General features: G+C 42.3%; 1 protein-coding gene across 1 annotated transcript in view; it reads right to left on the reverse strand.

Annotated features, from left to right (window-relative positions):
- Positions 1–12,880, reverse strand: part of XRCC5 (X-ray repair cross complementing 5) — a 40,040-nt gene that overhangs the window by 16,830 nt on the left and 10,330 nt on the right. Inside the window, exons 8-16 of the mRNA XM_081852753.1 lie at positions 11,901–12,039; positions 10,981–11,093; positions 9,430–9,492; positions 8,316–8,453; positions 7,413–7,503; positions 6,470–6,603; positions 3,682–3,878; positions 1,623–1,716; positions 369–438 (exon numbers count right to left, since the gene is read on the reverse strand). Coding sequence (XP_081708879.1) covers positions 369–438; positions 1,623–1,716; positions 3,682–3,878; positions 6,470–6,603; positions 7,413–7,503; positions 8,316–8,453; positions 9,430–9,492; positions 10,981–11,093; positions 11,901–12,039 — 1,039 coding nt within the window. The remainder of the gene's footprint in view (positions 1–368; positions 439–1,622; positions 1,717–3,681; positions 3,879–6,469; positions 6,604–7,412; positions 7,504–8,315; positions 8,454–9,429; positions 9,493–10,980; positions 11,094–11,900; positions 12,040–12,880) is intronic.

Genomic DNA, 12,880 nt, shown 5'->3' on the forward strand with positions numbered 1-12,880 from the left:
TATAAACAATAAATGAAAATGCCACACCTATCCAGTCCTACTCCATATATACCAATATTGCTCCTACCTACAAAAAAAAATTACTTAAGTATAGAGGATACTCGCCGCTTGCGCATACGCTCAAAATGACGTCATGCACATGCACGGAAGTGGCAAAACGCGACCCACGCACATGCGCAGTCGCGTCTTACATTCTATTCAGGATGCGAACGGAGCTCCGGAACAGATCCCGTTCGTATCCCGAGGTACCACTGTACATAGAATTTGGCTGATTAAGAAAGAATGGGTTGGTGGTTTTTGAGCTCAGAATCCCTGGACCCCAAATGGATTGTCAAAAGAAATTAGAAAACAAACACCTATCTACTTACCATCCTTGAAGTCAACATTTTTCTGCCTCACCAGCACTTTGAAGTTTTCTGCAGGATTAACACTTCCAACCTACAAAATAATCCAGCAAAGGTTACATCTTCAGCCTATGTTCTGGTCTCACTTACTAAAGGGGAACACCCAATGTTCCTGTAACTTGATTTCATTGGTACGTATCCATTCAGAAACAGCATGTCCTCAACAATGCCTTAACAGGTATCAAGAACAAAGGCAGATTTGCACGGAACACCCACCCACTGTGAATGAAGTTTGATTGCAATTAACTTTGTCATAAGAAAAGGAGAACAGCAGGGAGCTTGGCCAGTCCCTCTGCCTGCCATTCCACTCCTACAATATTTCTTTCTTCAAGTCAACAACTTATGCAACGTTTTCTGAATATATACAGTCGTAACTTGGATCCCGAATGCCTTGGTACTCGAACATTATAGATCCCAAATGCCACAAACCCAGAAGCGACTGTTCCGGTTTGCAAATGTTCTTTGGAACCCAAACATCTGACGGGGCTTCCGCGGCTTCCGATTGACTGCAGGAGCTTCCTGCAGCCAATCAGAAGCCGTGCTTTGGTTTCCAAACGTTTTGGAAGCCGAACGGACATCCAGAACGGATTCCATTCGACTTTCAAGGTACAACTGGAGAGAGAGAGAGAGAATGAGAGAAAGACTACATTCAGAGGATACAATCTTAAGCACCCTTACTTGGCCATAAGAGTCCATGGTCATACTGCTGCCAAACAAATGTGGTTATGATCAAGGTATATGCGAGGCCTAGTTAATATACACGGCTTTCAACCCATGGAACTTCTGTATCTCAGTTCATGTTGACGTGATCGTGATTATCTAAGCAGCAGCTTCTGCAATCTGAAAATTCTTAGTTCACAAGCTGCACTGCTCCATCAGTAGACCATTGGTATGTGAAGGGGGCAAAACAGTGACATATAAAATGTGAACTGATCTTGAAACATAACACACTCATCTAAATTGTGTCTCAGAACTATTGTTGCCAGTATGGCATTCTTGGGCAGTAAAAGGAACATTTCAAGGAGCCTGTGTGTTTCTCCATCATCTTACCCAAATGAAGGCAAGCACACTTCCCCACTTCCCTATTCATCACCACATTGGATAATTATGTGGGGAGAAATTGGCCTATGTGGACACTGGAAATAACCTCATGTCAGGGAGTGACATGCTTAGAATGACAGCCAGTCTAACCTATTAGCATCTGCCAAAAGTACTTACCATGGTGACATTGCCTTCAGCAAGGTTTGCAATTCTAAAGTCACCTTCATCATCTTCTGTTTTTGCCTTTTTAGCATTGGGCCCATCTTCATTACTGGAAGCAGACAAGACAAGGCTATCAATCCGAAGAAACTATTTCAGGAATAAACTAACAGGGCAATCTATATCTTAAACACATATATACTGTGAAGATAGTTTCAAGAGCAACACTTCTAGTTATGTAGCTGTATTTCGGGCTCCTAACAAATTACACCTGTTTCAGTCAAAAGGGAATCGGAAAATAAGGAATCAAATTTGACCCCAGAATAATGGGGTAGCCAACAGGAGAAGGCTATTGCTTTTCCTAGGTCCCTGTGGGGGGAAAGGTATTATCCTTATACTTTGCCAATATGGCAACTTGGGTTTTTATCTATCTGCGTTAACACTTACAGGATATTATGCATTCACATCAGATTTATTTTTCTTGATTAAACTGGCATGAAAGTTAATGGAAATTTAATGTTTAAGAAGGAAATCTATTTACCCTTCCAATGTAATTTTCTAGTTCATGTCGTGAAATGGGTAACTATTAAGTATCTGTGTACACTGAAGACCTGTATGTCATCAAACCCATCTCCTTGATCAACACGCATAAAGGCTAGATCAACTTGCAGCTGTCAGTACTTACATGACAAACCCCAATTAAAATATGCAAGACCTCTCTGTCACACTGGATAGCCTTAGACTACAATCAAAATTGCTTTCAAAAGCCAAATATCTAATTTTAACAAGTAGTTTTAAACTCATCTAAATCAGACCCACATTTAGCGTACGGCAAGAAGTATGACGACTCCAACAGGAATTGAGATTGTGATCGGATTCACATGTTACTGCAGCAGCTTGGGGGTTGCTTATCTGTGGTCTGAACCCACAATTTTTTTGTTTATGGTATCAAGAAGGAAGATGCACGTGAGATGAATGGTAGAGTTACTTCTAATGGCAGTGTCTTTTCCCCTTTTCGTGTGAAAAGAAACTACACTGTCTATCTGGCACGTACTGATTCTCCATCCAGACACCTAATTTAGCAGGCTAGGGCCAACAAGATTTGTTTTATTCTTTCCAATGTATCCTTATTTAAATTTGTGGCATGCCCCACCCCCACAACTTAGAATGGGAAACCCTGGTTAAAATAGCATCCTTATGAAAAAACAGAGTAAAACTTGGCACGGTTAAAACAGTTCACCCTTGACACACATCTAAGGGCAGTTCAACCAACATTGCTGAAATATTGGTATTTTTATTTATTTTATGACATTTCTATACCACCATTTTCTTCCAAGGAGTTCAAGGTGGTGTACATGGTTCTCTTCCTCCCCATTTCATCCTCACAACAACCCTGTGAGGTAGGTTAGACTAACAGATGGTGACTGGCTCAGGGTCACCCAGTGAGCTTCATGGCTGAGTGGGGATTTGAACCCTGGTCTCCACGTCAAGCACTAACCATTACGCCACACTGGCTCCTACATTCTCACACATTTGGCATCACTCTGGAGAAATAAAGTTCCACAATAGCGGAATGGATACTGAAAGCATAGCTGTCCACTTTTCCCTTTTCTTGCGAGGAATCCTATTTGGAATAAGGGAATTTCGCTTTAAAAAAGGGAAACATTGACAGCTATGACTGAAAGCCCTCTTCTATGGGTCCTTGATAGCTAAAATTAAAAGCAGAGATAGTCTACTCAAGAGCAGAGCATGCTTTTGGTCTACCTCAGCTGTCATAAAAGCCACAGAGAAGGTGGCATTCTCTGAGCTACGCTGGAGAAAACCATTAAGACATGGGTGGGAACAGCAACACATGCCTCCCCCATGTTTGCAAAGAGGCATCTTTGTCCTTGAGGTTATGAGGGCACAAAAGACAGAAACTAGGTCTACATCCAACCAAAATACCTGCATCTCTTTACACACAGAGGTAATGAAATCCCTCCTGGCCAACACAACCTGAGATTGCAGGTGTAAGGATGTGGCTAGACGAAACTGAATTAGCTAACAAACAATTTGCACCAGGCCTATGATAACTTACTTATCTTTGAAGATATGCTGAGCTGTTTTCTGCTCTTTAATTTTATCTGCTTCCTTCAAGGGAAAAAGCGCTTTTAATTTCTCAAGGGGAGCCTGGCATTTCTCAGTCACTTCTTGTGGTGTCCCCAACATGTCTGAGAGGTGTTTTTCAATAGGAGGCAAAGGTGCATCAGGATGGAAAGCCTTATGCTGTAGGCACTGATGGGAAAGCAAAAGAGGACAAGCGATTCTCTGTTTGTCTGTCTGTTTCTCTCTCTCACACGCACACACAAATGTACATACATATAAAACAGTATATGAGAGCTGGACCATAAAGAAGGCTGATCACCAAAGAATTGAGGCTTTTGATTTATGGTGCTGGAGGAGACTCTTGAGAGTCCCATGGACTGCAAGAGGATCAAACATATCCATTCTTAAGGAAATCAGCCCTGAGTGCTCACTGGAAGGACAGATCATGAAGCTGAGGCTCCAATACTTTGGCCACCTCATGAGAAGAGAAAACTCCCTGGAAAAGACCCTGATGTTGGGAAAGACTGAGGGCACAAGGAGAAGGGGACGACAGAGGACGAGATGGTTGGATAGTGTTCTCAAAGCTACCAACATGAGTTTGACCAAACTGCGGGAGGCAGTGGAAGACAGGAGTGCCTGGCGTGCTCTGGCCCATGGGGTCACGAAGAGTTGGACACAACTAAACAACAACAACAGCAACAAACACAGTACATGGGGTTCACTTTGGTTTCTAATATGAAATATGCCTTTCATGTAACATGGGATTTGTTGTGGAGCAAAGTTCAAATATTCCATGGCATGAAATTTTATGGATTTAAATCCATTTTGATAAATATTGAAATAATAACAACAACAAGGCAATTTACAATAAAGATAAAAACATTTCAATAAAAACATATTCCACCACAAATACTATAGTCAGGAACTGTTAGAACTGGCAGCAGAGGCCAAATACCGTATTTTTCGCCCCATAGGACGCACCGGCCCATAGGACGCACCAAGTTTTTTGGGGGGGGAAATAAAGGGAAAAAAATTAATTTCCCCCCCAGGCGCTTGTGGGGCCGGCAGCGGGGAGAAGCGCTCTTCTCCCCGCCACCCGCCTTCAGACCAGGTCCGGGGACAGCGGGAAGACGCGCTGCGCCTCCCAGCTGTCCCCGGAGCTTGTGTTTTTTTGCGCACACCTGCCCGAAGCACGGGGCACCCTCCGGAGGGCTCCCCATGCTTCGGGCAGCAGGCTACCGTCCCAAGCCTCGCGCGCCCGGCAGGACCTCCCGCCGGGCGGATAGCTTCCTGAAGCCTGGAGAGTGAGAGGGGTTGGTGCGCACCGATGCCTCTCACTCTCCAGGCTTCAGCGAAAGCCTGCATTCGCCCCATAGGACGCACACACATTTCCCCTTCATTTTTGGAGGGGGAAAAGTGCATCCTATGGGGCGAAAAATACGGTAGATGTTTTTTTAACAACCAATGGAAGCACAATTACAGTCTATATTTCAAAGGGACTATCATCCCACAAAACGGGTATCACTGCAGAGAAGGCCCTGTTCCAATCTGCCACAAGATGAACTTCTGCAGCCCCCAGCACAACTAACTTGTGGACTTGTTCTCAAGGTTTTAGTTAATAGGCAGGTCTATGTTGTGGGAGGCTTTCTTTCAGTGACATTCAGTGAAAGATGGCATTCTGGGATCATATGAGATTACAAGTAATAATCTGAGGTGAAAGTGTTCATATAGCACGAGCATACATAATGCTCACTGATGTAAGGATAATGAAATTTGGCTTTTAATAGAATAGTTTATTACTGAATGTTATGGCTTTCTGTTGGCTGTAAGCCACCTTGAAAGGACCCTGTCCTGAAGCAGATTTGTTGGATTTATATGAAACTGATTTAAAATCAGCAAGAAAAATGCCAATTTACATCAGTTTTCCCACTGATAGTTCCTTATTTCCCTTATAATTTCCCCAATTTTAGATCAAAATATACTGATTTTTTTTTAACTAATTCATTTTTATTCAGCAACAGAAAGATAGCCTAAAAATATTCAAAATAAAAGCAAGCAAGCAAACACTGAAGCCCTCCTGTGTGCTACATGCTATTTTTTAAAAAAGCATACAGAGATCCGTATACTTGGCAGAACTTTAGGATGTATAAATATTGCTATGATAGAATTAAACCTGAATTTCCTATTTTATCAATTTAAGCCACCCAGAGCTGGATGTTAAAGCTTCTTTAACTCAGGCCTGCCTGTCAAAATACTCAGCTTCTCTGTATGAGTTTCTCAGATATAGTCCAACACTTTCAGCAGTGAAACACTGAATTATTTTATGCTGCCCACACATTTTCCTGTGAGACTCCAGTAAATAAATGATGAGGGGCCATGTATAGGTTATTCTGCTCTGAACCAGATGGAAGAAGCATTTGTGGGGAAAATGCTACATAATTTAAGCAGGTTGCTACATCAGTTGCTTCGCAATAGCACAAAACCACTTGAACACAGCACACTGTCCCCAGTCTACATAATTTGTAAACACCCCAAAGACCCTAGTGGAACTGACTGAAAGCATCTTGCTCTATTTCCTACAAGGCAAGTAAGGATACAGAAATGTTCACTGTGATAACCAACGGCAAGGGGCGAGGTAGCTGTTCTCACAGGCACGGGCCTAACTTGATCACATTACATTTGCAACAAAGTTGTTTTTGCTACAGCTTAAAACAGAGAAGGAAAATATGGAAAAAAATAGGGAATGTTTTAAGGTAACGGTGATATGGTCATCCTCTTACCTGATACAATCTTTGAAATTGAGGGTTGGGGAATTTGCTGGTTTTAAATATATCCTGGCTGGTCCCTTCACTCTCATCTTCATAAACCAAACTCATGGAATCAATCAGAGAGTCAACTGCACACAGCTGATCCTCTGTGCCATCAGATATAGACAAAGGAATATTCAATACATTCAGGAGATAAAGACACTGTAGCCATGTTCACTTTCCCCACTACCCCCTGCCCTCACAGTCTCAAATGAGAAAATTGCTCATAAACACTAGGCTGCATTTACTTTCTCCCACTGAAATCAATGGAAGCCATTTCACTTCTGAGGGAAAATGTAAGCAGTTGTGATCAGGAGCAGAGCCGAGGTAGGAACTTTCCTCCACAACTTCACTACTAGTAACCCCAACATCTGTATCCTCACTTGCCTTTCAAGTGCCCACATGAAATATGTCTGCAGATGCAGTCCCTTCCATTTTCTCCCACTGACTTCTAAACACCTCACAGATTGGAGACAAGGGTGTGTGATGTTAAGCGACTGACAACTGGGTGTGGTTTGCCCAAAATGGCCTGGCAGGCCAAATCCAGAGGCCATTTGAGCCTAATTGGGCAGTACCAGGTACTTCAATGGGTAGAACGGCTAATATCTCAGAAGATGAAATCAGGATTCAATATGACCATAACAGATGGGAGAACTGTGCCAAAACTAACAAAATGAATTTCAACAGGGACAAAAGTAAAGTTCTACACAGAGGAAGGAATAAACAGGTGCACAAGTATAGGATGGGGAAAACTTAGCCTGACATCATGAAATGTCCTGCATATTGCAATGAGTCTTTACACCGCAACCGTACAGACATGCACCTGGGAATAAGGAGCACTAAACTTAAAGAGGCTTATTTCTGAGTAGGTATATGTAGGATTGCTCTGTTAATGATGCCAAAGTTCAAAGCTCACCTGTTGGTGTAAACTTTTTATTATTTTTTAAGGAGGAAAACATGTATTGCCTCAGATCTTCCATATACGGTAGCTGTACATAGGCCAAACACTATAAGAAGAGAGGGGAAATGTCAAAGGGGGGGAAACATTTTCATTTCAGTTGAGTTATCATAGTATCTAACACATAGCACAAAACACATTCTAGACTAGCACACATTCAATAGAAATGTTTATGAAATTAATAAAATAAAATTCAACAAAGCTGCCCTGAACATTTCTTGGAGAATGGCTTGACGTGTCCTTATCTTTTTCTACCTGCTATAGTTCCTATGACAGAGCAGTTTCCAAATTTGGGAATCTGGTTGGTTTCTTATAGTGGTCTGTCAAGCTTGCTTCTTTTAAGATTCCAAACCACGGCCCAAACCAAGAAGTTCTGCACTTCCCATTTACAGAGCTTCACTGGGCATCCTTTATCCACATACCTCCGCTGGCTCACACCACCTCAAACAATTCCATTTCTTCTTGTGCTTATTTTTGCCAGTCAAAAGAAGATGATAGTGTCCGCCCCCACTTTAGTGACTGCTTAACCAAAGCAATGCTTATTAAGCACTGCATTCCATATGCGCATTCACTAAAATGTAACGTGCCAGAAATGGCATAGCCGTCTGCAGACTTTTTTAAAAAAATATGTATGCAATGTAGAATTTTCTTTTATCAAAAAAATACCCAACAGCTACATACGGATTTTAAAAACCACCCCGCACCAGGTTATAGGTGCAAGCACCAAACTACTGTGCTGTAGTGATGTCTAGAAAGTTCCTATGACAATACTGTATTCTTAACTTGGTGGGATTTATGCTACCCACCCCTGCTGAGAAGACAGGACTGAATAGGGGTTAATAACCATGGTGGGGGGAATACCTCGTATTCATTCTTAATTAACGGAAAGGCTACTCCAACTTGCGGGTGCGATCTTCTGTCGTAGACATAACGCACTATGGCCACCATATCCAACTCATCCAAAGCATGAATGAGGGCAGAAAGAGCCACGGCTGCAGCCTGTCAAAAAGAGAGATGCAATTATACACAAGTATGATGAAAGCTTGGGACTGCAGCAGTCATGAAAAATCAAAGAGGTAGGTTTCAGCAGTCTGACTGAAACCTCACCTTTTTTACCTCTTCAAAAGCAGTGACAGTGCACAACATCAAGAGACATACTGAAGTAGGGCACCCTCATATATACTGCACCACTGTGTCAAAATTAAATGTGTCTATATTTAAAGTTGCAGATTTAAAAACAAACCCTCGTGTGATATCACTTCTCTTAAGTTCCTATTTCTCTTTCTATTAAAGATGGAAGAGGTTCCATTTTAAAATCTGATGAGGACAGGCTCTACGTTCAAAAGGGGTACAATATAAGTAAGTCAGTAACCTCCCCGATACTACTGAAGGAGCTTGGAGAAAGTGGCTCTAGAAGAGCTGTACATTTTCTATTTCTAGGGCCTCAAAACTGCCCTGCAGGTGCTATAACATCCTAGTTCGGTCCTTGGACAAAAACTCTGTTACCCTTCAATTTTTTGTGGCAAAGAAGAGGATGAGCTGAGACTCTGATTCCATTTCCTCAATGCTTCTACAATCTAGCTATGTTGCACAGTCATGCTAGAATGAGTGGAAGGGGGGAAAAGGGGGGCAAACAACTAGATTGCAACTGCACCATGATACCTACTGCTAAAAAATCAATGTAAGATCTCATCTGTATCAAGATCAAAGCCCAAAAGCAACATCCAAGCCATGATCTCCCAGTGCTAGCTCTTGTGACATTCTAGCTCCATTCTCCTTGCAGATGTTTGTATTTGTTTTCTTAAAACAGTAACGCTTAAGGAAAATAACTTGTCTGTTTTTGCAATTCACCAGCTTTCAACATGTTTCACATTAAAAATAAATAAATAGAAAAATGCAGCTTTGGATTCAAGGACAGCCAGTCAGAGATATAAAGATACAGCAAAACTCCAATCAGCAGGTTGGTAAAGCTCACCTCATCATCCTTTGCTGGGAAGACTTTCAGAACCTGATATCCCATGTAACGATGTCTCTGGACCTATGAATGAATGTTTCCAAGTTAGCTAGCTTTGACCTTGTCCAAATGCTATTTTGAACTCTTAAAAGTCACTGTCTAAAAGACATGCAAATTCAATTCCACAACCAAATATACTGTTGCTGTTATATTCCAGGAGACTTTTAAGAATAGTTGCTCAAGCTTCTGCACTAGGTATCACTTTGAGCTACCTTCAAGCACACTCATCACTCTGCTCCCCACCTCATACTCTCAGTTACACAAGTTCATCTGTCGGCCTTCTTTCTTCACCCCTGTTGCTCCCATCATGACTTCCACTACAGATGGGCGGGAAATGCAATACATTGTGCCCAGTTTCCAAAATCTTCCAAGTTACTTCTCAGTGTTAGGGACCTCTACTTTGTGGGAAGAAGGCAGGCTTGTAAGATAAATTTTGTCTCATCTTGTTCTCCATTCTGAAGCACACCGAGGCCCTATCTGCACCACACTTTAAACACTAAAAGTCTTCCCTCAAAGAAATCTTTCCTAAAATGGTGCTGAGAGTTGTTTGGAGATTCCTATTCCTCTCACAGAGCTACAAATCCCAGGAAAGAGGGATTGCTTGCTTAACCGCTCCAGAAACTGTTGCTCTGTGAGGGCAAGAAGGGTCTCCTAACAAATTTCATCACCCTTAACAAACGAGCTCCAAGGATCATAAATGTCTGACGTGGCATGGTCCTGCTTTATAAGGCCTTAGTGAATGGGATGTAGCTCCAAGTATGCATAAGACTACAGCCTTAATTCTACTGGCTATACAAAATTTGATACCTCCTGTTGTAGTCATCATTTTGTGATGTTCAAGTCACCAGTTCAGATTGTCCTCCGTGGCCAGATCAGGTATGCCCGCGGCCTCTGAATATGTGCAAAATAGTGCACTATGTGTGCAATGAAAAAAGAAGCAGCCCAAATTTAATTCATTCACCCAAATTTTCCAACAAGATGGGGTGAATTCCAGAGCCTCAGCGAATTATGAAAATTAAACAGGCCATCATGGTTTCTTATTTTGCACAATTCATTCTGCACCTTTTAAACAACACTTTTTTATTTGTCATGGGGAGGAGCAAAAAGCCACAGAGGCACTGAAGCTCCATCCCTTGACCACTGGTATTCTTATTCAGCAAGTCCTCTGGATTCTGAAATTTCACAATGCAGTTTCTCATCTTCACAGCACACACACAACCCCGATAGTGACAAAATAAAAATAATGCTTCTCTCCCCGCCACCCACACTCATGCGTGAGAAATAAGGGAAGTGATCTCTCTCTCACACACCAACATCTACTTAAAGTGAGCTGTGATGGCTGTGTTAGAAACCAGGAGCTGATGTTCATAGCCTCTGCCCTTGCCACCATAAGTAGCTAGCTCATTTGCAACTCATTTGTACAACCTCTTTTGCCTAGGATAAATTTTCAAGTTATGTGAAAAGCCCTACAGCAGTTGAACAATAAGCACTTCTCCAAGTTTACATCCATACCTGAGATGATCTTGTGAACCCCAAGACAGCAAAACATTTCCCATCGGTCTTGTATTTCATCTGTTCCTCGTCTACCTTAGAGAAAGGAACTATATCGCTCCCATAGCGGAATCCTGCAGAGTGAAAGAATCAGTTCCTATGTTATTAAAGTAGGGTGACTCTCACATGGGAGCCTAAATGCAGAGCAGAAGAGGATGAGAGAGAGCCTTGCAGGAAAATATGAGTGTGTGGGGTGGAACTGGAGAGGACCCTCCCACCTCACAAACCACCAGCAGCCAAGGGCCACATAGGGACACTGCCTGGAACCCCTGAAAGTCGAACGCAGACACAGCTGGAAGGTAAGCCTGCTGCATGTTTCCCTTCAGCCTATGGACAGAAGCAGAGATGGAGCTAGACATGGAAGGAAGGTTAGCCCACCTACCTCAAGTTTTTCCTTCAAGAGTGCATTCAAAGTGTGCATGTGTGTGTGTCACTCCTGTTGTCACACATCCTCCATACTCAACATACACATCAACCAAGCATCTTTTAAACTGCAAGCAGGGCTGTCCTATTGCAGCTCAAGGGATTGGGGGGGGTGGCTAAGGAGGACGTGCTTCCTCTAAATAGATCTCCCTACGTGGTATCAGATAATTGTATGAAGCTTGTTATCTCTTGATACCCTAGAAATTCTTTTGTGTATTTAGCAAAACATGCATGCCCCCAAATCCATTTTCAGTGCTCTCCTATCTGGAATGGGTATAAAATTTAATTCCTCTGTTACCAATGTTACTTTCACTTATTCTACCTTCATCTCAATGCTTCTGCCGATAAACCAAACCCAGAGCTTGCTCACTATATGCAATTCACTAAATGGCACTTAACTTTTTTTGCAAGCAAATACTTCCCCAGGAAAATCTTGGTGCTCAAAGCAGAAGTCATACCTTGAATAACATCCTCCTTCTGAACTTCTGTTTCATCATCGTCATTCAAGCAGTAAACTGTTTCTTTCTGCACATCTTCTCTTTTTAGTGTCTTGGCATCTACAACCGTCCAGGTTTTTTTCACTTTTTCCTCGGTGAACTTGACATTGAAATTAAAAAGATAAGTTATTTCATGTTAACAGGCAGAACAATCCTAAGTATGGGAAGCCAACAGAACTTGTGCCATCTTGAATTAAGCTGGAGTAAATTACCCCTAGTCCGAACTCTGTTCAGGAGCAAGACTACTGACAGCTGAGTTGACTTAAGCCTGGCAGAGGAATGCAAGCCTTGAAAATACGAGTGAGACTGACACCACCCTTTTTGCCAGATTGAGTTCCACTGGGTTGCCAGGTCATATGACTGAGCTGAACAGAGCTAGGATTCAGCATACGCCACCAAACATCAGTAACACCCATTTTTCAGGGTTTGTGCCAGCATAAGATCCCCGGCTAAGCTAGGACATATGACTTACACCAGCATAGCCCAACTGTGCTGGGAATCCACTGGCTAAGCTAGAGATCCACGGGATCCTAATTTGCTCATCCCAGCAATCTTGGGTTTGGATTGCTCCCTTGGGGATTAGATATCCACTGCAACAATTCAAACGCCCCCTTTCCTTTCCCAGGCATAAGACAGCCACCAACTTACACTGCACTAGTAAAAATATCCTTGAACACATGAAATTTATTTCACTGATCATCAATGATATGCCAATACTGACAGTTAGAAAACACTGGAAAAAATGCCTGAAATTTCAGGTGCACATAATCATGGATTGACAGTCTACAATACACTAATTTCTAGTGACTGCAGGAGGCAAAAATGCAGATCTAAAAAGTTACAGTGGTCCTATATACAAGAACACTTTACCTGAAAATGTGAGAAGTTCCCCAAGAGAAATATGGAAGGAATTCATTGCTATGCAGTTTCTCCAACTGCCA

This window comes from Podarcis erhardii (genome assembly GCF_964252035.2).
Source record: "Podarcis erhardii genome assembly, chromosome: 1".
NCBI classification, from domain to species: Eukaryota; Metazoa; Chordata; class Lepidosauria; order Squamata; family Lacertidae; genus Podarcis; species Podarcis erhardii.